Source organism: Gracilinanus agilis, chromosome 1, assembly GCF_016433145.1.
Source record: "Gracilinanus agilis isolate LMUSP501 chromosome 1, AgileGrace, whole genome shotgun sequence".
Lineage (NCBI taxonomy): Eukaryota > Metazoa > Chordata > Mammalia > Didelphimorphia > Didelphidae > Gracilinanus > Gracilinanus agilis.
Genome location: NC_058130.1, coordinates 230,521,622 through 230,547,046, shown reverse-complemented (window position 1 = coordinate 230,547,046; position 25,425 = coordinate 230,521,622). Strand labels below are relative to the sequence as shown.

General features: G+C 36.8%; 1 protein-coding gene across 1 annotated transcript; it reads left to right on the top strand.

Moving 5' to 3' along the window:
- Positions 1-8,427: 8,427 nt before the first annotated feature.
- LOC123231230 (zinc finger protein 665-like) lies at positions 8,428-10,030 on the top strand. The gene has a single exon (XM_044657484.1). The coding sequence runs from the start codon at positions 8,552-8,554 to the stop codon at positions 9,833-9,835; it is 1,284 nt and encodes a 427-aa protein (XP_044513419.1). The 5' UTR covers positions 8,428-8,551; the 3' UTR covers positions 9,836-10,030.
- The last annotated feature ends 15,395 nt before the right edge of the window (positions 10,031-25,425 follow it).

Sequence of the window (25,425 nt, the reverse complement as noted above, 5' to 3'; positions counted from 1 at the left end):
GCAGGTTAAGTTACTTGAGTAATATTTTTAAAAAAGGAATAGCATGCAAGTCTCACAAAGACAAAAGTAGAGTAGAAAAGTTATGAACTCTATGATAGCTTGATATCAGCAATTTGAAGAGAATAATACAATTTTACAACATTTACAGAGCATGAAGGCAGGTGGAGGAGAACTAATAAATCAGTGACTTAGACCTGGTAATATGGGGAAAAGAAGCAGAATGACTTTCCTAGTCTCTGTAGGGTAGAGAGAGAAATTGAAGTTCTAGGAGGAAAGCATTGGAGATAGTAGTAAGGAGAGCCAGCCTTAGTGAGGATAAAGTTCAGGGTTTAAGGAACTTTACCCCCTTTGGAATAGGAATTCCATAAGCACAATAGCACAATAGAGGGAGATATTAGAAAAGGAGGTAGTTAAGGTCCTTAGGGGAAAATTTATATCTCTAAATACTTAGATCAATAAAATAGAGAAAGAGCAGGTCAGTGAAATGGGTATACGACTAAAAAAAAAAAATTTGAAAACTTCAAACACAAATTGGAAATTCTGAAAACCAAAGGAGAGATTAATAAAATTGAAAGTAAAAAACTCATTGAACTAATAAATAAGACAAGGAGCAGGTTTTATGAAAAATAAAATAGATAAACCATTGATTAATTTGATTAATTTTTTAAAAAGAAGAAAATCAAATTAACAGTATCAAAAATGAAAAGAATGAATTCACCACCAATGAAGAAATTAAATCAATTCTTTTTTTTATTTTTATTTTGAATATTTTTCCATAGTTACATATTTCATGTTCTTTCCCTCTCCCCCAAACCTCCCTATCCCCCCTTAGCCAATGCACAATTCCACTGAGTTTTACATGTATCATTAATCAAGACCTAATTCCATATTATTGATAGTTGGACTAGAGTTATTGTTTAGTGCAGTGGTTCCCAAATTTTTTTTGGCCTACCACCCCCTTTCCAGAAAAAATATTACTTAGCGCCCCCTGTCACATACTATCACCTCCCCCTTACAGTTATTCACTGCCCCCAAATGCACCTGTGGCCATCACCGCCCCCCCTGGATCGCTGCAACACCCACCAGGGGACGGTGGCGCCCACTTTGGGAATCACTGGTTTAGTGTCTACATCCCCAATAATATCCCCATCAGCCCATGTGTTCAAGCAGTTGTTTTTCTTCTGTGTTTCTCCTCCCACAGTTCTTCTGAATGTGGCTAGTTTTCTTTTTCATAAGTCCCTCAGCCTTGCTCTGGATTCTTGCATTGCTGCTAGTAGAGAAATCCATTATGTTCGATTGTACCAGTGTATCAGTCTCTGTGTACAATGTTCTCCTGGATCTGCTCCTTTCCACTCTGCATCAATTCCTGGAGGTCATTCCAGTTCACATGGAATTCCTCCAATTCTTTATTCTTTGGAGCACAGTAGTATTCCATCACTAACAGATACCACAATTTGTTCAGTCATTCCCCAATTGAAACACATTCTCTCATTTAACAATTTTTTGCCACCACAAAGAGCACAGCTATAAATATTTTTGTACATGTCTTTTCCTTATTATCTCTTTGGGGTATAAACCAAGCAGTGCTATGACTGGATCAAAAGGCACATAGTCTTTTAAAGCCCTTTGAGCATAGTTCCAAATTGCCATCCAGAATGGTTGGATCAGTTCACAACTCCACCAGCAGTGCATTATAATTCAACTCTTACAGACTATTCTGCCCAATAAATCTGACAATCTAAGCAAAGTAGATGAATATTTCTAAAAATATTAATCACCCAGATTAACAGAAAAGGAAATAGAATACTTAAACAATCCTGTCTCATAAAAAGAAGTTGAACAAACCATCAGTGCACTCCCTAAGAAAAAATCCCCAGTATATTGGAATGAATTCCAATACTATATAAACTGTTTGAGAATATAGGTAAAGAAGGAATTCTACAAAATTTCCTTTTATGACACAAATATGGTATTGATACCTAAACCTGGAAGTACAAAAACAGGAAAAGAAAACTATAGACCAATCTTCCTAATGTATACTGATGCAAACATTTTAAATAAAGAATAGTAATCCCTCACTTATTGCAGGAGTTACATTCCAGAGACCCTCAGGGATAGATGAAAATCTGCAAAATAGCGGTGTTATATATTTATTTTATTATTTATATTTATTTTAAGGCTTTATAAACCCTTCCTACTCTCCTTTAAGCCTTTTCCACACTCTTATTAACCTTTCCCCACACTCTTATAAACACTGAGCCTATCAACACCCAGGTTATAGAATACAGTGCTGTGGTGGGTTGCCTTTCATTCCATCAGCTAATACAGAAACGCCCACTTTGAGCTCAGTTATGTACAGTATCACGTTGGCAAACTTGTGCAAGCAGTAGTGTTGTACAGCATTTCCATTGTATACAGTACAGTATTCATCTGCAAAATCCCCCAATATAGTGATACAGAACTGGATTTTTTTTTTTTTAGAAGCAGTGATAAGTGAACCGTTATATAGTGAGAGACAACTTTACTAGCAGGAAGATTACATCAGTGTACAGTTGTCTATTATATCAGAGTTCTCCTATCAAGGCTTCACTGTATCTCAGCTTTTTTTAAAAAAAGCTATCTAATTCTGCATCATGAAATTACACTTATCATGGCACACCATTGGCTGATAGAATGAAAGGTAACCAACCACAGCACTGTGTTCTGTATCCTAGGTGCTGATTGGCTCAGTGACTGTAGGTTACTAAGAGTGTGGGAAAGGTTTATAGGAGAGTGGAAAGGGTTTCTAAAGCCTTAAAACAGAAATAAATAATAAAATAAATGTAGCGCTACTACTTCACAGATTTTCATCTATCACAGGGGTCTCTGGAATGTGACTCCCGTGATGGGTGAGGGATCACTGTATCATAATGATCATGCACTATAACCAGGTGGATTTTACATCAGAAATCCAGGGATGGTTCAATATTGGGAAAACTATCAGCATACAATCATTTCAATAACAAAACCAACAAAAACCATATGATAATATCAATAAATGTTGAGAAAAGATTTGACAAAATAAGATACCCTATTAAAAACACTAGAGAACGCTGGAATAATTGGAGTTTTCCTTAAAATAATATACAAACCATCAGCAAGCATTGTTTCTAATGGAGACAAGCTAGAAGACTTCCCAGTAAGATCAGAGATGAGACAAGGATGCCCATTATCACCACTATTATTCAATATTTTATTAGAAATGCTATCTATAATAAGAGAAGAAAAAGAAATTGAAGGAAATAGAATAGGTAATAGTAAAATAAAGCTATGACTATACAGACGATATAATGATATACTTAGAGAGTCCCAGAGAATCAACCAAAAAACTAATTGAAACAATTAGCAACTTTAGCAAAGTTTTAGGATATAAAATAAATCTACATAAATCATCAGCATTTTTTCTACCGCAGCAGTGTCCAACATCAAGAGATAGAAAGAGAAATCCCATTTAAAATAACTGTAGACAACTTAAAATATCTGGTAGTCAATCTGCTGAGACAAATCTTAAGAACTATATGAACATGATAACATAACACTTTTCACACAAATAAAGTCAGAGGTAAATAATTGGAAAAACATTAATTATTCATGAGTAGGCCAAGCCACTATACAGAAATAACAATTCTATCTAAATTAATTTACATACTTGTTGCCAATCAAATTACCAAAATATTATTTGACCTAGCTTGAAAAAATAATAACAAAATTCACCTGGAAGAACAAAGGTCAAGAATATTAAGAGAAGTTAAAAAAAAAAAAATGGGGCGGAAAGTGGCCCAGCTGTAACAAATCTTAAGCCACCAAAACAATCTGGTGCTGGCTAAGAAATAGAGCAGTGCATCAATGGAATAGACTAGGTACTGTAAAAATAATAATGGGCGGTAACACACAAATAAAGACAATGACCAAGGAAATAAAGGTTGAAAATTAATTCCTGATTCTTTTGATAGATGTTATCAAAAGTATCTTCTGTAGTAAATGAAGTGAAGCTCAAAGATGAACTCCCTTTCAGGGCCAGGCGCAAGGAATGCTAAAGAGACTCTTGTTTAAGAAAAATAAACTTTTATTTAAAATATATATGGGTAAAAGAATTTCTAATTCTAAGGGATTCTAACTCCACCCAAATAAACTCCCAGGTTCCGCAAGGAACCGCTTCTCCTGTGGTTCACAGGCTATGCTAATCCTCCCTGATCTAACTAACCAAAATTATACTATTCTAAATAAACCTAACCATTCTAATTCTTAATATCACCTTTACATTGTAAAGATAACCACAGCTAGCTGGTTGAGTCTCAACAAGAATCAAGTTAGGACTCTGAGCCTTAACAGACTCAGAGTCCAAACCAAAGACCAGGTTTTCTTTGGTCTTTTCAAAGTTTAACCAATCTGTACTCAGTAACAGATAAATGAATAGTGTTCCCAAGTTGAAAAAGAAAACACTCCATTCCTTCAAGTCTTTAACTCAGAGATAGAGAGGGGCAAAGGTGTTTTCTAGCCCTGAGAGAGAAAAGTCCTGCGTGTGGTTCTGTCAGCTGCCAGAAGCCAACTCTCCGAATGCCACACCCAGAGTGTTGTAACTGTCATAGAAAAAATGGTTATAACTGCCAACAATTGAAATTAACACTCTCTCTCAGGCCTATTTGAAACTCCAATTCTTCCTCAAGCCAGCTTCTCTACTTCTTATCTCTAAACTAATAAAACAATACTCATTTTCTAATATCATCCTTATAGTACACAACACATAGTAGTAAATGATTATAGTAACTCAAAGTTTGAGAAACTCAAAGGTCCAAGCTTTTGTGAGAACTCATTATTTGACAAAAACTACTGGGAAAACTGGAAAACACTATAGCAGAAACTAGGCCTAGACCAACATTTCACATCATATACCAAGATAAAGTCAAAATGGATGCAATAATCCAAGATAACTCCAAAGGACTCATGATGATGCACCTCTTATGAAAAAACTGATAAAGACTAAATGCAGATCAGAGCATATCATTTTTCACTTTATTTTTTTATGAGTTTTTTCTTGTATGATTTTCTTCTATGTTTTTTTCTTTGAACATGATGACTCTGAAACATGAATTATTTCGGAGCACATGTACAACCTATGACAAATTGCTTATCTCAGGGAGGGAGAGAATTTGGATCACAAAATGTCAGAAAACAAATTTTTTTAATTATTTCTAAATGTAATTGGAGGGAAATGTAATAAAATATTACTGGAGAGAAAAAGAAAATAAGATGGAAGAGTTTTTATATGTCATTTGTGCCAAGTGATCTTAGTAGATAAAGGGTTTGGATGAAAAGTTCTTCATAAGTGAGAGCCAGAGGCAACTAGATGGCTCAGTGGAGAGAGAGCCAGACCCTAAGATGGGAGGTCCTCTATTCAAATCTGGCTTCAAACACTACCTAGCTGTGTGCCCCTAGGTAAGTCACTTAACCCCTATTGCCTAGCCTTTACTGCTCTTCTGCCTTGGAACTGATCCGTATTATTGATTCTAAGATAGAAGGTAAGGATTTTTTTTTTTAAAGAGGGCCATATCTCCTTTTAAGTCTCCTTCCAAGTCCACCAAAAAGAGTGACACAAATGAAAGCAGCTAGGTGGCTTAGCAGATTGAGAGCCACGCCTAGAGAGAGTAAGTACCAGGTTCAAATCTGGCCTCAGACCAGTTCTATCTATGTGACCCTGGGCAAATCACTTAATCCCTTATAGATTCTTCTGTCTTAGAATTAATATTGATTCTAAAACAAAAGCTAAAGATTTTCAAAAAGTGAAGTGACATACATGGTAAAATAATAATATCTAGAGTTTATATAGTTCTTCAATCAGCAAGTTTCCTTTGTCCTGTATAGTATTCGAATCCCTCTCTTTATGTTTCTTTCATTTTCTTGGTACTGCCAACCTTACCACTAAGTCTAGGGAGCTGGTCTTGGGGAAAACTCAAATATGTTTGATGTTTCAGGAATCGGTGACATTCAAAGATGTCGATCCAGATTTCACTTTGGAAGAGTGGGCTCAACTGGCTCCTGTTCAGCAGGACCTCTATAAGGAAGTACTTCTGGAGAACTATAGAAATCTGGTTTTTCTTGGTAAAACTTCTCCTTTTGATTCAGATTCTTTATTTAAGGCTGTTTTATGTCCTAGTTTTTCTAAAGAATACAGGTTATAAGTATTTATCTGAATATTGTCTTAAGATTCAGAACAGGAGATTCTTACTCCTGTTTTGACCTATTAGAAAGATTTTTTTTCATCATTGTATTCCAAAACCTTTGCCTTGTAGAACTAAAAATGATGCATTGTCATTACATTATTGCTATTCCTGATACTATCATTTTCCCATCATTTACTTCCCTATATTTAGGATTTTTTGCCAAGATCCAATGTAAATACCTCTGGATATGGGGTACTTGTGGCCTTTAAGCAGAAAAGGCCAATGACTTCAGTACCTTTCCAAACCTTATTTCCGTTCCGTGATCTATCCTCTATGTATTATAGAAACACAATACCAAATATCCTTTAGAAGTCCTTTAAGCTATTCTGGACCTTCATAGTGTATTTTCTCTTCTCTGATTAAGATGACCTTGAATTTTATTCTATAATTACTTTTCTTTCCTTCAGCATAAATACCCATTTCACTTTTTCCACCTTGACAGGGCTTTCAGTACCCAAACCAGATGTGATCTCCCAGTTGGAACGTGGGGAGATACCATGGATGTTGGAGAATGAAGCCCCAAGGACCATCTGTCCATGTGAGTTAATGAAGAGCTAACAGATGGACATTTACTACAAGCAGTTACAAGGGAAATCAGTCAGGGAGAAAGTTATCTTTGAAATTTTGACCCAAGAAATTATTTTCTAAATCTTCCAGGTTAATGGAAAAGGAAAATATTACTAACTGGCTTAATTCCTATATATGTTATCATCATGTAGTGTATGTCCATTATCTCCATTTGCTCAATTCCTATTACCTTTTAAATTTCCTTTAATCTAGCTTTAATACTTAGTGGAAGCTGTTTTATAAGTCATCTTTGATTTCTTCTACTTAAATGTAGAGATATTTTCATATTTCTTCTTTATTCTTTAGTTGATGATGTTGAGCAAAATCACAGAATATCATAGTAGCAGAAAGTGACTTCAGAGAGGTCTCTAGTCCAACCCATGCTGAATAGCAAGGGCAGCTAGATGGCAAAGTTTATAGAGTGCTCAGCCTGGAATCAGAAAGACATGAATTCAAATTCAGCCTCAGATGCTAGTCATGTGATCCTGGGCAAGTGACTTAATCTCAGTTTACCTCTGTTTCCTCATCTGTAAAATAGAGGTACTGATTACCGCCCAGGGTTGTTGTGAGGATCAAGTGAGATAATAATTATAAAGTGCTTAGCACATAATAGGTTCTATATAAATACCACTATTGAATAAGAGACCTTGCTACTATAGACAATATATAGCTTTTCAGCATATGCTTAAAAATCTCTTGTGAAGAAGAATGCACTACTTTTTGAGGTTCCTCCTTACTTTTGGAGCCAAAAGTTTTTACTTTATATGTGAGGAGAAAGGCATCAGTAAATCATGATCTGATGATATTTGTGCTAGAATTAGTTTAATATGAAAGTTTCGTGTAACATGGAAAAGTCTAAGTGTGAAGTAAAGAGGTTTTGACGTCAGATTCTATCCTACTTCCACTAGTGTTCATTCTATTTAATATTTTTTCAAATTTTCCTTTGTTAAGCCTGTATCTTTGTTTATTCTTATTCTATTGTATTGTATTTAATTGAATACTTTATATAAGGATAACTCACATCATTTTTAATTTTCCAAAGCTCTCTCTTTTGAAGTATATAATACAAAATCTATACTCCTTACAGTAGTGGGAAAGAGCTCTAAAGTCAATTTAGTAGACTTGTATTCAAATCCCAGTGTTTTTACTTGCTGGCCATGTGACTACAGACAAATCATTTAACCTTTTTTGCAGCACAATTTACTCGTCTCAAAAATATTGCACATTTTATTGGTATTTCAACTCACAGATGTAAGGAAAATGTTTTATCAACCATAGTACATCTATATAAATGAATTATTTCAGAATAGACATTTTTCCCCTTATCATTCTCACCATAATTTCTTTCTCACATAGAAGACATATATATGTATTTTTTTTTTTCATTTATTTCAGATTTTGGCACTTTGTCTGACACAAAGGAGCCACTTCCAAGGTTGGAAACTTCTATAGAAAAACTATCTCAGAAGGCAATAATGGAAAGACCTATAAGACACAGTTCCTGGGCCTTCAGATTAGGAGAAACTTTTAAATTTCAAGGCACAGTAGTGAGGGAGCAAAGCCAACAGGAGAATCATTTGACACAAGTAATGATCACACCTGAGAAAACTTTAAGTAAGGAAGAAACTTCTGAAAGTAATGAGTCTGGGAGACACTTAAGTCTGAGATCAATTCTAATTACACCACAGAAAGTTCCTATAGTAAATAGTGTCTATAAATATAATATGCATGAAAAGTGTTTTAAAGATGATTCCCAAGTAACTAAATGCCCCCAAATCTACACAGCACAGAAACCTTTTATATGTAACGAATTTGAGAAAGCCTTCAGGCATATTTCACAACTGAAACTTCGCTATACCCATCATTCTGGAGAAAAATCCTACAAATGTAATGAATGTGGGAAAGCCTTCACCAAATGGGCAAATCTTACTCGTCATCAGAGAATTCATTCTGGAGAAAAACCCTATAAATGTGATGAATGCGGAAAAGCTTTCACACAAAGGACACACCTTACTCAGCATCAGCTTACTCATATTGGAGAGAAACCATTTAAGTGTAATGAATGTGGAAAAGCTTTTTTCCAGCGGACACACCTTACCCAACATCAGCATACTCATATTGAAGAAAAGCCATTTAAGTGTAACGAATGTGGGAAAGCCTACAGTTACATTTCACAGCTTAGTCTGCATCAAAGAATTCATTCGGGAGAGAAATCTTATAAATGCAACGAATGTGGGAAAGCCTTTACCAAATGGGCAAATCTTACTCGACATCAGAGAATTCATTCTGGAGAGAAACCCTATAAATGTAATGAATGTGAAAAAGCCTTTTCACAGAGGGCACACCTAACTCAGCATCAGCTTATTCATAGTGGAGAAAAACCATTTAAGTGTAATGAATGTGAGAGAGCTTTCAGCCAGGTTTCACAACTTAATCTTCATCAAAGAATTCATTCTGGAGAAAAACCTTATAAATGCAATGAATGTGGGAAAGCCTTCACCCAACGGACAATCCTTACCCAACATCAGAAAATTCATTCTGGAGAGAAACCCTTTAAATGTAACGAGTGTGGGAAAGCCTTTACCAAGCGTTCAAACCTTACTCAACATCAACATACTCATATTGGAGAGAAACCATTTAAGTGCAATGAATGTGGGAAGGCTTATAGCTACATTTTACAGCTTAATATTCATCAAAGAATTCATTCTGGAGAGAAACCCTTTAAATGTAATGAGTGTGGGAAAGCCTTCACCAAGCGTGTAATCCTTACTCAACATCAGAAAATTCATTCTGGAGAGAAACCTTATAAATGTAATGAATGCTGTAAAGCTTTTACCAAGCAAGCAAACCTTACTCGACATCAGAGAATTCATTCTGGAGAGAAGCCTTATAAATGTAATGACTGTGGCAAAACCTTTACCCAAAAACCAAACCTTACTCAACATCAAAAAATTCATACTGAAGATAAGGTCCTTGCACATGGTAGATGTGTAATTAATGTTTGTTAAATTGAAGCAAATTAAAACATTTTGCTGAAATCTAAGTAGCTTATGTCTACAATATCACTGTGATCTACAAGTTCAAAAAAAATTTTTTTTAGTCTGGCATGACCTATTTGTGATGAAGTTATTGTCACTTTAAAATAATGCTTCTTTTCAAACTACTCACAAAGCATCCCCTAATGATGTGTTCTAGAATTTTGCCTCTGATAAAAGTCATATTCACTACTTTCCAGACTTTGGCCTTTTACCTTTAAAAACACTTTTTAAAAATACAGTCATTGAGACCCAGGCCTAGAAACAGGAGGTCCTAGGTTCAACTCTGGCCTTAGATATTTCCTAGCTGTGTGACCCTAGGCAAGTCATTTAACCCCCATTACCTAGCCTTTACCACTTCCGCCTTGGAACCAATACACAGTATTGGTCTAAGACAAAAGGTAAGGGTTTTTGTTGTTTTTTTTAATGGTCTATGTCTTTTGTCTTTATATCACTGTCATTTCTAGAAGAAAAAAAAATGCCTCCTTTATTTGTTCAGAGTTCAGTTTCCTTTTAGTGTTTTTTTATTCACATTATTATTTTGGGTTTCATCTTAACTATTCTGTTAATTCTAATGTTTGTCCCAAGAGTCCTCTCACATGCCTCAAGATCTTTCATTAATGTGGCTCAGTCAGATCTGTCAGTTCTTTTTATATTCTAGTATACTATTCATCTGAATCTGGTGATTTGAACCTACTGAAGTTATCTAGATACTTATCCTCACCTAGCCAGTTCTATTCCCAACTAATCATTTTTGTTCTGTCCTTCCCAATCCAAAGATCATTCTCCTTAAAAGAGGGAGGATAAAGTAAGAACCAAAGTAGTTCAGCCTTAACCTGTTATAATCAGCACTTTATGTAGAGCTGCAATCTTTTGCTTTTGTTCCTCCTTTGCCCCCAACATAGCTAAAATAATTCTTTTTTGTTTTCCTTAGTGTTCACTATTAGCCTCAGCTCATTCTTTGCATTCTCATTCTGAGATCTTACAGGATCATGCTACAATTTGATATTCAATCACCATTACTTATCTTTACTTTTACCATCTATATATGACTTAAAACCTGCATTGATGTGTTCCTTCATTTTAGGTTCTTGGCCCATCCCCTTTTCTCAGAATTTTTTTCTCAAAAGCACTAATTTTCCCTTCCATGTAGTAGAACATTTAATACTATGCATTCTTTCTCTGAACTTCATAAATCCTGTATCCTAAAATATAAGCTATATATCAGACTCTTGTTTCTCTTTCATCTTCATTACAAACTCTTGGATGGAGTGGTCACTTCCAAGGTTTTTGATGTTTCTATTTCAGTAATTTGTTTTTTCCTTTTTGGTGAAAATTATGTCTAGAATATCACTTGCCCTTTTTGCTTCCTCTACTTTTTAAACAAATGTTTTTTTTGGTTTTTTTGTTTTTCTGAAACCCTTAACCTTCTGTCCTAGTATCAGTTCTAAGATAGAAGAATGGTAAGGGCTAGGTCTGTGTTGGAGAACCTATGGCATATGTGCCAGAAAGGGGTACTCAGAGCTCTTTCTGGGGGCTTGCCTGCCATTGTCCCAGCACAGAGCTCACCAGAGTTCATTACTAGAAAGCCAGAGGGACATGGGGCAAGGCTGCTCCCCTACCCCTTTCCACACGGTTTGTAATTTAGGCATTCAGTGTCTAAAAAGTTCGCCATCAATAACTCTAGTCCAGCTATCAATAATATGGAATTAGGTCTTGATCAATGATACATGTAAAACCCAGTGGAATTGTGCATCAGCTATGGGGGCTAGGGGAAGAGGGAAAGAACATGAAACATGTAACTAGGGGAAAATATTCAAATTTAAAAATTTCTTTTAAATAATAAAAAGTTCACCATCACTAGCTAGGCAATTAGAAGTTAAATGACTTGCCACAGGATCACACATCCAGGAAATGTCTAAGGCCAGATTTAAACCCAGTTCCTCCCAACTCCAGGTCTGGTGCTCTCTCTACTGTGCTATCTCACTGTCCCTTCTACTTTTTGATGTATGAATTGAACCCTAAGGTAAATCCATAAGTTGGGCTTTTGTCAGAGAGTATCAACAGCAGATATTCAATTCCCTGGCATTATTGTATTCTGATGACATTGTAAACTTTTCTATATTCCTTACCTTATTTTTTTACCTAGCTATATACTATTGTACACCCATATTTCAGTGGACCTATGATCTCAGTGATGCAGATTACAACCAATCTACAGCTGCCTGCCCTGTGGGACTTTATTTATATATTGCCAAAGATTTGCCATATTGGGGATTTCCTCAAGTTCTCTTGACATCCCAAGAACAACAGTGGAGCTAGTGAGTTGTCTCTTGTTCTTGCTACATAACCAGACTATCTATATTTAGATCATATGTTCCTTTGATAACATCCTTCACACTGCTTCTGCATTTGTAATATATTGCTACTTACATGTGTCAACCATGTGTTCACTATTTGAGTGATCCTTCATTTTAGTTCTTCAAAAACTGTAACAATCCATTACTCAAAGCTACATATCACCAGATAAATATCACTAAAATATCACCAGAATATTGGTCTTAAAAAGTTAAGTGTATTTTCATGTGGAAATCATTGAAAGAACTACAGTTTCCCCAGAGGCAATCCAGCCCACTCTTGTTCACTCTGGCATACTTTAAAATGTCTACCTCATCTGATCATGATCAAATGCTCTCTGCCATTTTTCTCCCTTCAGAATCTTTGATTTTTTTTAAATTATATTTTCTTAACATACAATCACTCAGTTTTTGTCTTGTTCCTTTTAAGAGTCAAATAAGTCAAAATTGCCTCAGTGTATCAACTTTTTTTACGTAGATACCTGAGACTGTGAATTTGTTGCTGGCTCTCAAATATTTCTCCCATTATTTTTACTAGTTTATTCTGCTCTTATATGTAGTACCTTCTTGCTGCTCTCTTTGGTACTAGGTTTGTAAGCAGGCAAATGTATTTTTACTAGGACTTTTTGGATGTGGCTGTGTGATGTCATTCAGAGAGTGTTGGCCTTGGAGTTAGGAAGACCCAGATTCAAATTGTGCCTCAGACTTAATGACACTTTAGGCTAGTCACTTACCTCTTTGGGCCTCAGTTTCCTCATCTATAAAATGAGGAAGTCAAACTTGATAGCCTCTGAGGTCCCTTCCAACTCTGAATCTATTATCATTGCCAAGAATTTATCATTATATTTTTAGCCATGGCCTAGCTATTGAAAGGCTTTTCTCAAATACTTTTAGCTCTTCCATTTCCAGATCAGCTTTTCCTTTAAATCATGCACTAGGTGCTTTTTTCCAATGCATTCAGCTAAAATTCACACAAACTGCTTCCAAAAACAAAGCATAACAAAAAAACAACAACAACACAACAATACTGAGACCTTGCAACTTGAAAGGATAGTTGGATCACCACAGTGGGCTGACCCAAGAATCTGGCCTATGCTAGCTGTTGACCTATTTAGTTTGACAACTTATGGTACAAAGAAGTCTAGTGTCAAGTAAAATGATCCTCGCCATAAGTATACACACACAGAGTACAGTCTGGGAACCCAGGTCAACACAGTGAGATGGGCATACACGTAAGTGATGGGAGCTAGAAATTTAACCAAGGGTTGGTAAAAGATGACAAATCATGAGGTTGGACAAACCACTAGAACAATTTGAATAAGTTCTTGTGTGAGTTTTTGGAGTTTTATAATGAAACCTGATTAGTTCTTTCCACTCATGTCACTTCCTACATTTGGCAGGGAAGGCCTTTCCAAATGCATGATTATATAATGACCTAGCATCTGTACTAGGAAAGGGAAATGGAGGAAACCCAAAAGGATGTTCAGTACAGACAGCAGATCTACATACAGATTGGGGTGATGGTATAACTATTCAAGTAGCTTCACAACTTTCCTTTTTTTGTACAGGGAAAGTCCCATCTCTGATATATTAAAGATGCTCCTACCTTTTAGGATGGTGACAGATAGATAGCAAGGTATTATTTCCCCCTTCCAGATTTGGGATCTTTGAGTATAATAATTGATCAACGGAGATGAAAATATGGGACTAAAGTATTTCCCAATTTCTTTAAGATTAGATAGCAAGAGGAATGTGGAAGAACTTATTTATGATTCTGTGAACTGTGAAACTGGTCACAGGTGAACACTTCCATCACGTAACTGGAGAAAATTATTTCTTGGCTGGTTTTAGGAATGAAAGCAAAAAAAAGGAAAGAAGCAAAATTATATAGGTATACAAAATAATAGCTAGTTAACTTGGGCATTAGTATTCCCAAGGAGTTTTGCCTCTGAATTGCCTGACTGTGACTTGGCTGGTAGCCGTTACTTCTTTCAAGTGAATTTGATTTGAAACCCCTTACTTTCTATCTTAGTAACAACTCTAAGACAGAAGGGCAGTGGTTAGGCAAACAGGGTTAAGTGACTTGCCCAGAGTCACACAGCTAAGAAGGGTCCGAGACTAGATTTAAACCCAGGTTGTTGTGACTCCAGACCAGGTGCTTTATCCACTGCCCACTTAGCTACCCTTCTTTCATGTGGATTTTCAATATACATTTATGGAAATACTTATAGCTTTTTCTTCTCAGGACATATGATCAATATCTCAGCAGAAGAAGAAAAAATATATATGTGTATGTATACCTACACATATATATACATATATATATGTATATAAAACCAATTATATGTAATAAATTTCCACACAAATTTTCCTAAGTTAGCGATTCAGTCTGGATTATACTGGTATTGTGCAAAACATTTCCATATTGGAAGAACAAAGATCTTGGCTAGGGGAGAAGCACCTTAATGATGAGTGTAATTATGTGAAAATGTGAGTGCATTCATATATTCTTTATCTAACAAGCAATATCAATTCATTTGCATCACCCAGAGGAAGGATGACACTTGCAGTTACAAAATTCTAGGTATAAATATATGCATATATAATAATAAATTATGTATGATTTCGAAGAGTTCCAGCCTCTCCAAAAATCCATGTGTGGGTCCTAGTCACCTATGGAGGGAAACCAGAGACTGTGAAACAATGGGGAAAGAGAGACATATGGCAAATATCAAACAAGACAGAGAGAGAGATCTGCATCATGGTTTCAGCAAGGCAGCTCATAGAGTGTCCCACTGAACATTTATTATACATTTTTAGCATTGGAGGTTTTTAGAGAGTCCATCAAACAAAGGAAACGGCAAAGATTACAAAGATAAAGAAACGAGTAGTAACACAATTATATAGCCCGGTGACCAGGAAGAGTAATTTGCAAGTTTAGTGAAAAAAATTTCTGTTTTCCCAGAACCCTGGCCAAAACCTTTTTCAGAGTCTGACCATTTTTTCAGACCATTTTTACATTAAGTGTAAGTCTTTGACATTTCAAAAGACCTTCACAACTTGTCTGTCACCTTTCAGACTGCAGATAATAATAGAGGCTTAATTTTTAAGTTCAACAAAATTTTAACCCAATCCAATTTAAGGATTAAGGAATCAAACATGTGAAATATTAGAAATATATTCATAAGTCTGATCCATGAACACTTTGCTCATTACAGTCAGATTTTGAATGCATCTTTAATATCTTCATGATTCATCTTTTACTGAAACCCTTCAGATTTAAAGATAATAAATATATGCATGTCATCCAAAAGATCATAAACCAGACACTATGAAATGAACTGATACCATAGTTTAATGAGTACTATGGATGAGTGGTCTTTTGCTGCCAACTCCCACCTCTCCTTTGTAGCTTCAAGTAAGGCAATACTCTTAAAAGCTTTCACCTAGTGAGATGAGGGGGAATTGCCAACAGTCCTATCTCCAGCCAATTCATGGTGGCTGTTGTGATAATGAAATTAAATCAACCCTGCCCATCATTAATCTAATCACCAAAGGTGAGAACATCTCCACTTAACTCATATGTTGGGAGGTCTGTGACCCACATGCACTAGAGTGAGTGACAAGTCAAAATTTACTGACTGCCTCCTGGGAAGTCCTAAGAAAAGCATCTGTTGTGATTGGACATGTAAACTAGGAGGAAGGCACAGAAAGTGAAGCAAAAGAAGCCCCTTTAAAAGAGAGTACAGTGAGTTCAGCTGTTTTCTTCTAGTTCGTGTCTTGGATCTGAAGGACCTCTTCTTGTTCGTGGCTTGGAGGAGTTCTGGAGCTGGGACCCTGAGAACTTGGTGAGACTGTTCTTAAATCTTTCCTTTGGAATTCCATGTGGTGAGTGTAAAGACTGAATCTTCCTGAACTTTTCTTAAGGAACTTACCTTTCAATAGAGACTCTGTGACTGAAGCTTTTGCTTCATTTGCCTCCATGGCCCTCCAGGCCTCCAGCCCTCTGACTTTCCAGCCTTGGGCTCAAGGCTGAACCTCCCTTGGCTGAGGGTTAATTAGATCTGCCTGGGTCAAACTAGGGGATTGGAGCAAATTACCTAGTGTGTTAGATCCTCTCATTTCCTTATTTCCTCTTCCTCTCCACATTTGTAAATAAACTTCCATAAAAGTCATTTTTACTTCAAGTTATTCTTTAATTGGGGATTGATAATTATTCATTTCCCTGGTGACCAAACCTTTTAATATTCACCCAATCAAAACTCCTTTTTACCCCTTACACTGTAAGGACATGGCCACTTGTTTAGAGTGTTCATTCTTTCTTGATCTTAGACAAATCAGTATCCAAAGGTGAAAAAGTCCAGGTCATGATCTTGGGAGTCTGGGAGATAATCGAGCAGAATGGCAGCAGTAACTGTGGCCAATGGTACTAGAAATGAATGCTGAAAAAATTATCAAGGTCAGTTGCAGTTTTGGGGAGCCACCCATCATGGTAGAAAGAAGTATTTGGCTATGTATTTTTAAAAATCACAAACCCTCAGGACCCAGCAGAGAGCTACACATAAAAATCACAAACCCTCAGGACCCAGAAGAGAGCTACACATAAGGGAAATTGCACAAGGTATCAATCAGGGGAGGAAAAGGACTTTTAAGGCCTTGGCCAATTACCTTGCTCACCACTGAAGACCATGCTCTGACAGTTTCATTCCCTTTGTCTTCACAGCTTCCATCTAAGAGCCCCACTGTCCTGATTGGTGACTAATCAAGCCCATTATTTTAGGAAAGTTCTAGCCATGCTTCACTCCCTATTTGTTAGCCTGTCTGCACAGCTTCACCAACCTCCTTATTGCCCTGTGTGATTCCCTCCCATATCCCCACTTTCCCCAACCATCTTCAGTTCTGGAAATATGATCAAGTCAAATGTGCCATTGTTCCAGAATAATGTGTGCCAATATACTCCTCTATGGCAACACCATTTCTTATAACTTTCAATGGCAAAGTACCCCTCTTTGGTCACCTATTAGATTGGAAGTGTCTTAGGGGCAAGGACTATCTTTGCATTTATATCCCCAACATTCATACAGTAAGCACATTCATTCGTCGTTCATAGGTTCAGAGATATAGGCAAGCCATACATGGTTTACTAGCACATTCTGCACAAGTCATTTCTCTAATTAGTTTGTTGCTATAGTATGAAGCTAAGTTATTGCCATCAAATTGGGGGGGGGGGGTGGAGCAGACAAGATGGGAGAGAAGGAATGCTTCTCCAAATCTGCTTCTGCTATGCCAATATAACACTTTTTTTTAAACCCTTACCTTCTGTCTTAGAATCAATATTGGGTATTGATTCTAAGGCAGAAGAGTGGTAAGGGCTAGGCAATGGGAGTGAAGTGACTTGCCCAGGATCACACAACTAGGAAATGTCTGAAGCCAGATTTGAACCTAGGACCTCCTGTCTCTGGGCCTGGCTCTCAATCCACTTAGCCACCCAGCTGCCCCCCAATATGACACTTTCATCTCCTTCTTCCCAGACTTCACCAACACTTTACTACTTGGTGAGTTATTAGATATAAGAATAAATGAAGGCCAAATAAAAAACTGAAACTAGAATGATTACAAATGGAGGTATGAGTGCCTTATTTAGCTTGTAAGATAGATCCAAGGCAAGTTTGGAAATCTCTCTTATTTGCCATATCTGGTTACCTAACAAAAATGGTTTATGTATTTTATCCTGTGAAACACTAGCTCCAAATTGAAGGTCCTAACTATGAACAGCTCCCAAGGCAAGAGACATGATACTAATTTCCCATTATTGCTGACTTTCCAGACAAAAGGCCAAGTTGGGAGAAAAGAAGATTGTAATTGGAGAATTCAGTATGAAGGAAATCTGGAACTCAGGTCTAAACACAGCATGCTGATCTTAACAGAAACAAGTTTAAATAATCAAAAATAGGTCTCCATCCTAATTAGACATACAATGTCCCTCTTTCTAGAACAACTTGGAAAACCATATCTCATGATAGCCTCTAATTTATAATATGGTCACAATCATATTGTCATCCACATCACCATATGACCCTATCTACTTCTCTTACCTCCAAAAGATTGTGTGTTAAAATAAAGTGACTGCTTGATACAGAGTCAGAGGATCTGGGTTCTAATTTGTGAAGAGTGAATCAAACTTCCTTTGTCTATCAACCAGTAATTTTTAAATTAATCAAAAACTTAAATACTCCTACTTAAGACTAAACCTGAGGTAGGTGACAATTCCGGAGGCCACTGCCCTGTCCCTAGGCAGTGCTAGGCAAACTGAAAGACTGCAATTGGTTCCCATAAAGTGGAGGAAAGGACAGGAAATGAACCGGGGTTGTCACCCACTTTAGCAGTGACTTGTGAACTCTCTTAATTAATTTTAAGTAGGGGTATTTAAGTTTTTGATGGATTAATTTTAAAATTACTGATTGATAGACATAGGAAGTTTGATTCAGTCTTCACAAATTCAAGCTCTGTTTATTACCTGTGACCTTGGGAAAGTCATTTCAGCTTTGAACCTCAATTTCCTCATATATAAAATAAGGGATGGGGGCAGCTGGGTAGCTCTCAGTGGATTGAGAGCCAGGCCTAGAGACAGGAGGTCCTAGGTTCAAATCCGGCCTCAGACACTTCCCAGCTGTGTGACCCTGGGCAAGTCACTTGACCCCATTGCCTACCCTTGCCAATCTTCCACCTATAAGTCAATACACAGAAGTTAAGGGTTTTAAAAAATTAAAAAAAAAATTAAAAATAAAAAAAATAAGGGATGACCTCTAAGGTCTCCTCCAACTTTAGGGTTTTTATCCTTTCTATCCATCACTTCTTCCCCAACACTATTTTCTAGCCCACAATGGCTCTTGTGACCTGAAGTATTCCTCAGCTCCCACCACAAACCAATAAAAACTCCTTTTGGTTCACCGCAGGTCACTTTCCATAAAAGAAAGCTTGATCAGAATTCAAGCTGAAAAAATAAGCCATGGATGAGGTGTGGTAGCTAGTCAATTTGACTAGAGTCTAACATGTTAATTAAGTATCAAATTAAAGATTTCTGCAGAGGCTGAGGAAAGGGCAGAGTTAGAGAAAAAATTCCTAGGCAGTTGCAAGCCTTAGGAAATATTGAAATTAGGAGCATTAAAACCTTCTGGAAATCTCATGCTCAACATTTGAGAATGACAGGTTGAGTCAGGAAAGTCATGATTTCCACACCATTTTGCATTCCTCCCAGAGGCTTCCAAAAGACAGGATGAATAAGTGCCATCCTTACAGACTTATTTTTCTTTTCTTTTTTTTTTTTTAGAAAAAAATTTTCCATGGTTACATGATACATGTTCTTGCTCCCTCTCCCCCCACTCCCCACCCCCCCATAGCCAACACGCATTTCTACTGGTTTCTTCATGTGTACAGACTCATTTTTTAAAAGAGAGACAAAGACTGGAAGCCAGAGTGAAGAGAATGAAAAAAGACAGTCTGAAGTTGCCACCACTGGAGGGGAAGATCACTGGTAGCAAGGAAATAGAAGGGAAAGAGGAAGATGAAGTATTCACCTTTCTATATCAAATGACCCCTGTAAGTCTTCCCCTCCACTCTATAAGTTCCTCTTTTCACCTTTAAAAATCTAGCAAAGGTGATGGTCAGGTGTCTCAGATTAAAATGGGAAATCTGCAGACTTTTGATTTTTTTGCCTTATCCACCAAATAAAGTCAGACTTTGCTCAGAGAGTACTTAGCCCTGCCCTTTTCTTTCACTTCATTCTGAGTCAGTTCATAAAGATCTTTTTATGATTCATTTTATTCATCACACATCATTTCTTTTTTTACTTTAATATTTTATTTTTCCCAATTAAATGTAAGAACAATTTTTAATTTTTTTTTAAATTTTGAGTTCCAAATTCTCTCCTCCCCTCCTCCACCCCCCCCAACAGCAAGCAATTTTATATAGGTTATACATATACATGTATTCAGGTACAGTCACATGAAACATTCCCATATTAGTCATTGTAAAAGAAAACATAAGCCAAAAAATCCTAGAAAAATAAATTTAAAAAAGGATATTTCAATCTGCATTTAGACTCCATTAGTTCTTTCTCTGTAGGTGGATAGCATTTTTCACCATAAGTCCTTTGGAACTGTCTTAGATAATTATATTGTGGAGAATAATTAAATCATTCACAGTTGATCAACATACAAAATTGCTGTTACCATGTACAATGTTCTCATGCTCATTTCACTTTCCATCAATTGATGTAAATCTTTCCAGGTTCTTCATCATTTCTTATAGCACAATAGTATTCCATCACAAATATATACCATAACTTGTTTAACAATTTCCCAAATGATAAGTATCCCCTCAATTTCCAATTCTTTGCCACCAAAGGTAGAGCTGCTATACATATTTTTGTGGTCCTTTTCCTTTTTAAAAAATCTCAGAAGTGGTATTTCTGGGTCAAAGAGTATGCACAACTTTATAGCCCTTCAGGCTTAGTTCCAAATTGCTCTCCAGAATGATTGAAGCAATTTATAACTCTACCTCTCACAAAAATATCATCCCCATGTTAAAGAATTCTACCAGCAATACACTAGTATCTCAGTTTTCCCACGTCCTCTCCAATATTTGTCATTTTCCTTTTGTCACATTAGCCAGTCTGATAGGACATACATCATTTCTCAAAGCACAGTATACTCCACTATATCCATGTATCACAATTTGTTTAGCCATTCCCCAATTTATGGGCATCTACTTTGTTTCCAATTCTTTACTATCACAAAAAGTGCTATTTTATTATATATATTTAAATATGGGGACTTTCTTCTTATTGATAGTTTCCTTAAGGTATAAAACAAGTTTAGGAATCCCTGTTTCAAAGTATGTGGACATTTTAATATTTTTATTTGCATAATTCTCTCTCCCCTCTTAAGCTAGACAGAGGCCTAATCTACTCTACTATCTGTAAAATATTAACTCCCTAAAACAATAGGACAGCCAGCTGTCACCAGCCAACTGCCAGCAGCCCCTTGCCTGAGAGCCAGACCTCCTGCTCTCTAGAGATTCTAGGAAAAAAAAAAAAAAAAAAAAAAAGCTCTCTTCCCTCAGCGGCTGCTTCCTTTATCTCCTCACTGACCAACTCCCATTTTTTTTTCTACCTTCCTGTCAGAAAGCCATTCCTACTTCCTCTCCTCAGTGTCCTAGTCTCTTTGGTAAAGTAATCTTCAGCTCTGGCTCACTACTCACTGAACCTGTCAGTTCTCTGATCCACTGAGATCTGCTCTCTCCCCTCTTAAACTAGACAGAGGGAGAGATTGAAAAAATCCCTTTAACAATTCTAAACTCCATTCCACATCCCCTATCATCAAATTCCTCATTTCTATCGTCCTCAACCTTCTCACCTCAAAATTTGATCCTAATTCCACTGAGTCCATCCACTATGTCATCTGTAATGCCTGTTCCACAAGGAACAAACTTCCTTTCATCTTAAAAATCTATTCCTCTGCTACTTCTTCCATCTATTAGCTCTTACTGAAGCCTGGTTTCTCCCTGATAACATAAATTGTTATCCATTGACACCCTTTCAGGTACTGACTGTACTCATTCTCCTTGACTCACTAGTTGAGGCAGATGAATTGGAATGCTACTCCTTGCTTCCCATTTCTCCTTCCAGGTTCTCTCCATATGTTCCTCCATCATTCATTAAGCTCTCTTCCTTTGAGATTCATGCTATTAATACCTATGATTCAATCAAAATCCTGATAGCTGTTGTCTCTAGATCCCAAGAACATTCTCCTTCCTTCCTCAATGAGATTTTTACCTGGCTTACAATTTTTCTGTCCTCCTGAACTCTTGTCTTTATACTAGGGAACTTCAACATACCTAGATTCTCCTTCAAATATGCTAACCACTCAGTTATTCAACCTACTTACTTCCCATGAGCTATCTATCCCTCCTTCCCACCTCAGCCACCCATAAAGATAATCATATCCTTGCTCTTCCTATCACTCACAAAAGTACCACCCCATGTTTAAGAATTCTCAAATCCCCTTATCTGACCTTAATCACTTTTCACCCTTCCCTCTCTTTTTCATACTCTTACTCTTCATCCAAACCAAGACCCTTAATCCCTTAAACCCTCATTTTCCCCCAGGCCATCTTCCTTGCATTAGCTGTCCTGACTTGATTGGCAAAATGTAATTAACCATTGTACTCAGCTGTAATGCATAATCTGTACCTTGCTGGTGGGTGGAACAAATAATTTCTAGCCCAGTCACCTTCAAGGAACATTTCTTACCAAGCTTTTGCATCCTTTGTATAACCAAAGAAAAATAGAATAATTATGAAATGTCAGTCAAATGATTTTGTAATTCAGTAGAAGTTAATGTATGACTTAATCCATTATCTCTAAGAAAAGATATATGGTGAGAATGAAACATGTATGTAATCTTAAGAAAAGGGTATAAAAAATAAAGCCAGCCTGAGGCTGACCAGAACAGTCTTTGAGATACATGATTGAAACACTGATGATATCCATTCGTTTTAATCCGCCAACGCCATCCCACTACCGAGATTACCTGGACCTGTGGGAGTTTGACTCCCGCATTCAGAGATGCCCCACTCCACCCCCCAGCCAAGGACCTAGGTTATGTCTAAAGATTGGTGTGAGAAGTTTTCTCATAATTGTGAATCTAAGCAACCCATATGTCCTACCTGAAAGGTGGCCCCATACTAATCAACCAGTTATTGTTTCTGTGTTCTTTTAATTGTTTATACCTACTTGACAGGATTTGTGGGACATTTCTGCCTATATCACTTTCCATAATAGCATTAAATAAACTCTTCTCATTAAGTGTTATATGGTCTGCAAATGTCTCTTTTCATTCCAATCTAGAGCCTAAAATTGCTTATGATCAATCTAAGTCCAAGGAAAAAAATCAAGGTGAAGTATTATTATCTCTCATCATTAGGGTACTAGTGAAGTACATAGCTATGAAGAATGAGGTGGAGTGATTGGACATAACTTATAAAAGCTCTTACTTGAACTAGACAAAGGAAGACTGAAAATACACATTGTGATAATGAGATTAAATCTACCCTGCCCATCTTTAAATTTAATCACCAAAGATGAAAACATCTCCACTTAACTCACAAGTTTGGTGGTCTGTGACCCAGGTGTGCTAGAGTGAGTGACAAATCAGAATTTACTGACTGCCTCCTTGGCAGTTCTGAGAAAAGCATCTGTTGTGATTGGACACGTAAACTAAGAGGAAGTCACAGGAAGTGATGTGAAAGAGGCCCCTTTAAAAAGAGACCTCAGTGAGCTGGGCTCTCTCTCCTGGTTTGTGAACAGGACCTGGAGGAGCTCTTCTGGTTCGTGACTGGGACTTGAAGGAGTTCTGGACCTTGGTGAGATTCCACGTGGTAAGTGTAAAGACTGAATCTTCCTGAACCTCCCTTAAGGAACTTCCTTTTAATAGAGACTCTGTGGCTGAAGCTTTTGCTTCGTTCATCTTTGGGGCCCTTTGGGCCTCTGACTTTCCGGCCTTGGGATAAAGGCTGGATTTCCCTCAGCTGAGGGTTAATTAGATCTAACTAGATTGAACTAGGGGATCAGAGCAAATTACGTAGTGTGTTAGATTACTTATCCTATCTTATCCTCTCTCTTGTTTCCTTATTTCTTCTTCCTTTCCTCATTTTTTTTTAAACCCTTAACTTCTGTGTATTGGCTCCTTGGTGGAAGAGTGGTAAGGGTGGGCAATGGGGGTCAAGTGACTCACCCAGGGTCACACAGCTGGGAAGTGTCTAATTTGACCTAGGACCTCCCGTCTCTAGGCCTAACTCTCTATCCACTGAGCTACCCAGTTTCCCCCTCTCCTCATTTGTAAATAAACTTTTATAAAAGTCATTTTGACTTGAGGTTATTCTTTAATTGGGGATTGATAATTATTCAATCTCCCAGCAACCAACCTTTTAATATTAACCCAATAAAACCCCACTTTTGCCGCTTACAACATTAAGTTTAGTGTAGAAATAAATTTAACTAAAAAGATCTGACAAAAAGAGAAACAGAAAACAGAAGTTTCAAAAGGATGGCAAAATTGGTAAGGGATTGATAAGCAAAATAAGCAAAAATTAAAAGGAGAAATAAAGTGATTGGTGTGTAGATTAAGTGAAGAGAGAAAAAGGAATGCAAGCATTTTGATTAGAGATTACTAGTGTTGATCACATTTTTCTTGCTTTTTACCAATCCATTTTTCTTTATAAAGAATGGGGGTGAGGAGAACAAAGAAAGGAAAATAAAACTATAAGAGGTTATGATGGCCAGAAATGCAAAATTAATGGTAACCATTAACTTAAATGGGATGAACCCATCCATAAAATGGAGGGAGGTACTTAAAAGAAAAACTAATCAATATACAGCAACAGACAATAAAACTATGATAATTAGAAACCTTTTAGATCTAGACAAATCAAGTAAAAAGATAAATAATAACTCAAACAGAATTTTAGGGAAGTTAGATATAATAATATCTCTGGTAGTTACTAAATGGATATCTCAAGCAAACCCCTTCCTCCTAGGATCATGAACTTTCTGCTTGTCCAAGCCAGCCCGTTAGCAACCTGGAACTACGGGTTATGGGTCTGGGTCACAGAGACTTTGGTTCCTGAGATGTGATAGACCAGCAAAGAGGGAAAGGACATGACATGGGGGAGGACCATAAAAATGAGACCAGGGAGAAGACTGGGTTCTTATCTGGAGGTCTCTGGCTGGGGGTCTGTCTGCAATTTGGCATTGGTGGCTAGGGCAGAAGACACTCACATGGGCTGGTAAGATTAGGGTGGTAGGTGAGGAAATTTTTTTTTCTATTTCTTTCTTAGACTATATTTATATTAAAATTAAGTTGTTAAAAGCTACTATCATTCTCATGACTTAAGGGTTAATTATTTTTATAAACAGCAACCACAATAATCTTTTTTTAAACTAATATTATATTTCCAAACAAATTTCTAAATAATACATTTAGCATATTATATTTGGTATAATATTAATTTTTCAATATTACATTTGACAGACCACAAAGGTTTTGACGATTACCCTCAATCTTCTCCAATTTTCTTCATTTTATACTCTCTTTAAGTCAATTCATTAGTAGCACAAGGAGTATTATATGTGTGCATAAGTATATA

Coding starts and splice junctions, on each gene's coding strand:
- LOC123231230 (XM_044657484.1), top strand. CDS start 8,552: ATGCATGAAAAGTGTTTTAAAGATGATTCCCAAGTAACTAAATGCCCC.